At 55.8% G+C, this 3360-nt stretch overlaps 1 protein-coding gene across 2 annotated transcripts in view; it reads right to left on the bottom strand.

Moving 5' to 3' along the window:
- LOC109295132 (receptor-type tyrosine-protein phosphatase V-like) overlaps positions 1-3360 on the bottom strand; it is an 81853-nt gene that overhangs the window by 9123 nt on the left and 69370 nt on the right. The window contains exons 36-38 of one of the 2 annotated variants that reach the window (XM_019513792.1): positions 2536-2658; positions 1577-1734; positions 755-890 (exon numbers count right to left, since the gene is read on the bottom strand). In XM_019513792.1, coding sequence (XP_019369337.1) covers positions 755-890; positions 1577-1734; positions 2536-2658 — 417 coding nt within the window. The remainder of the gene's footprint in view (positions 1-754; positions 891-1576; positions 1735-2535; positions 2659-3360) is intronic. The other variant, XM_019513793.1, reaches the window with a different exon arrangement.

Here is a 3360-nt window from a genome sequence, read left to right as displayed (position 1 = left end):
ATTTTGGGATCTTAATGTCCTGCCAGCCCTCAGCCCCTTACTTCCTGTCTTCAGGTATCACAGAATCTCGGTCAGTCTTTCAGCAATAGGCATCTTACTGCAGAGCTCTCTCCTCTTTGGTCCCCAGGCCCAGACTGACCACTCTGGCTTATATGCTGCTCAAACCCTGCCTACCTCCAGCTCAGGTGACTTGCTAGCCCTGGCACAGCTACCTCTCTCTCATTTTAATGGGTAGCTAGCTGTTGCTATCCTGGCTACTATAGCAGTGCCTCTGTTGCTTCAGCAGTACTCTGCCCCGTTGTACTATTCCTTTGCAACTTGTACAGCAATAGGTACTTTCAGCTTCTGGACTCTGAGTGCCTATCCCTTTGCAGCTAGCCCTTATTTGTCTGCCTGAGCACTGTTTGCTAGTGTCTTTCCCTCTGTAAGTAACAGACGCTGTTGGCTCACTGTTAAACAGCCCTAAACGGGGTGGAAAAGGGCCCTCATTTCCCAGCTGGTTTTCCAACCAGACCTTTCCACAGGATTAGCAGTAGCACACCCAGAAATGGGGAAGGGGGTACAGCCCTGCACTTTGGTGGTGCTGTAGATGCATGGTGACCCCAGAGCTCACTGCTCATGCAGAGCTCTGGCAGGAGCCCGCGTTGAGCAGGCAGTGAGCTCAGAGCTCACCATGCATGTGCAGCACCACCAAAGTGCAGGGCTGCACCCCCCTCCCCATTCCTGGGTGTGCTACTGCTTCTTCCTCACCTACCAGTGTTGGTGTCATGAGGCAGCAGCTCCTCATCAGCCGGAGGGTGACCCCATAGACATCCACGCTCCGCTCCACTTTCAGCTGATGCAACAGGCTGTCCAGGGCGATCAGCGTCCCCATCTGGCCCACGCCACTGCTGGAATGGGCAGCCACCAGAAGGAGATGTTAGCTCTTCCATCCTTGTCACCCTCCAACACCTCCCAGTCTATTGAAATCATTGAGCTACTAGGGCACATCTGCCTGACTTGGTGGCAGTTACAAGGCCTGTCTGGTCATGGAGCTCATTTCCCTGAAAAGGCAGGGTATGGAGCCCAAGGAGAGATGGTAATTTGAACATTAAGAGGTGCTATGCCAGAAGGACCAGAGCCTGACCTGAGCTCAGGCAACCAGAGCATTGCAGTCAATGCTAGCCAATGTCCCAAGGAAGGACAGGACTGCAAGTCAACGGTGGGCTGGGTACATGGGACCCGAGCTTCTGACCTGCTGAGAAAGAAGCTGAGTCATGAAAACGTGGTCCAGAGGCCAGGGCAAGCCATGCTGCCCAGCTTGGACTGTGCCAAATCAACCTGGTCCCCTCACCGCCCCCAGAACTGCCACCCCTGCTCCCCAAGACAGCCCCATGTGCGGGTCAGCACCATGGCCCCCGCCTGGCCCCTGAGCCACTCCGCAGGCCTGGTGAGCACAGCCAAGCCCTCTGCTCCCCTCCCCTCCCTTCACGCTCGCCCACAACCCCTGTCCCCACCACGCTGCATCCCCCAGAGCCCTGAAGGGCACATTCCCCTGCCAAGAAAAAAGTCCAGTGTGGGGGACACACGACTGTACCTGCAGTGCAGGAGCAGAGGACCAGCTCTCTTCCTGTGGGGCGTGTGGCGTCTGACGGCAGCAAGGAACTCCACCAGGGCACGGGCGTCCGGCTGCTGCTTGCGCCCCCATAGTGGGTACAGGAATCGCTGCACCTGCCTCTCCTTCACTTTCTTTTCCTGACAAGGCACAGAAAGCTGCCACAGTCATTGAGGAACAGGGCACGCAGGGCAGCCAAATGTAGTGCAGCCATGGGGCAAGTCCAGGCTCTGCAGTCTCTGGCTGCCAAGTACCCCACTGAGGGGAAGCAGTAGATCCTGGACTGCCCCATGCCATGCAGTCTCGTACGCTGAGCCAGTAGTGCCTGCTGGGGCAGAGCCCACCCAGTTCCCCGATGCAGACACAGTGCAGTGACAGCAGGCAGAAGGACAGGGGAAGCGTCACTGAGTCAGGGCTGTTCTCTCAGTCAATGACTCTGCTCTGCCCCAAGCCAGCACTGGCTTAAAACTGCAAGCCGTAGCCTACGTGCAATAAGTCAGCACCACTCAGGTGATCACATTTCCCACAACAAGTTCACACTGGCCCCCAGGAGAAAAAGCAGGCACTGAATGGGCTGCAGAAACTGGAAGTGGAAACCTGGGCAGATGGCACCCAGAAGAGGAGGGGAGTGTGTGTGTCTACAGGGAATTAAGTCTCCCTCGCCTTTTTCCAGTCACATGCTGCATATGTTCTGTGGACGTCTGGCTGGACAGCACAGCCCTCACCATCTCAGCTCCCCCCAGTCTCTGCTGGTGCACTTTGGCATTCCTGCCACGCTGCCCCTCTGCTATTCCCACCCCATCTCCCACCCATGCTGATCACCTTCATGCCACTACCTCTTTTCATTCCTGTCATGAGCTGCAACTCTGGCATGGTCTATGCGCAGCAAGGAATGTCTCCTGGGGCCTAGGTGGAGCTCATAGTACCAGAGACCCACGTACGTGTTTCAGCTTGAGCTGGATGCACCTCCATCCCGAGATGTGCTTCTCCGTGCCGCGCTGGATGGTCAGCATCTCAGTGCAGACTGGGTCACCGTCCAGGGGCCAGCATACCTCGCTTGGGACCTGCACACAAGGGTGACTGGTGCTGAAAGCTCTGGAGGGCCTCACTGTAGATCAATGTCCTGCTTGGGTTTCAGTGGGGGGTGGCACTTAGATTGGGCTAAACACACAGCCACCATCAGGGAGATTCTGCCCATCAAAGAGCCACATGACCATCTTGCTGGAAGCATCTGGCCTACAGGTATTTTTGAACTACTGTTGCAGATTTCAGCTCCCTTTGCCCTTATTATGGGGCTGCTTCCAATCAGACTATAGGTCCCTGTTCATGCAGGGGCATACAGGCTGAGTGGCCACACCTCCCATGTGAAGAGTGATGGGCAACTACAGCCCTCTAAGTTTTATGCACACTCCTCATGTTCTCTGGCCTTCTGGGACCCCTCTGTATGCCCACCAAGAGTGGTGGCAGCTGGGGTCCTGGACTGTGCTCTCTCTTAGGGGAACAGAGGTCTCTGGAGAGACACCAGCCTGTACTGCTGCCCACTGTAGAATCAGAGGCCTCTTTGTGGGACAGATGCTTTAAGATCATAGGGACATTGGGCTGGAAGAGACCTCACAAGGTCTTCTAGTTCAGCCCCCTGCTCAAGGGAGGATCATCCTTGACTAAATCATTCCCACCAAGTGTCTGTCCAAACTTCCTTTGAAAATTTCCAGGGATGGAGATTCTACAGCTTCTCTAGGCAGCCTGTTCCAACGCTCGACCACCCT

The sequence above is a fragment of the Gavialis gangeticus genome, unplaced genomic scaffold (genome assembly GCF_001723915.1).
Source record: "Gavialis gangeticus isolate Ggan-Ray unplaced genomic scaffold, GavGan_comp1, whole genome shotgun sequence".
NCBI lineage: Eukaryota > Metazoa > Chordata > Crocodylia > Gavialidae > Gavialis > Gavialis gangeticus.
This window is presented reverse-complemented; position numbering and strand designations above follow the sequence as displayed.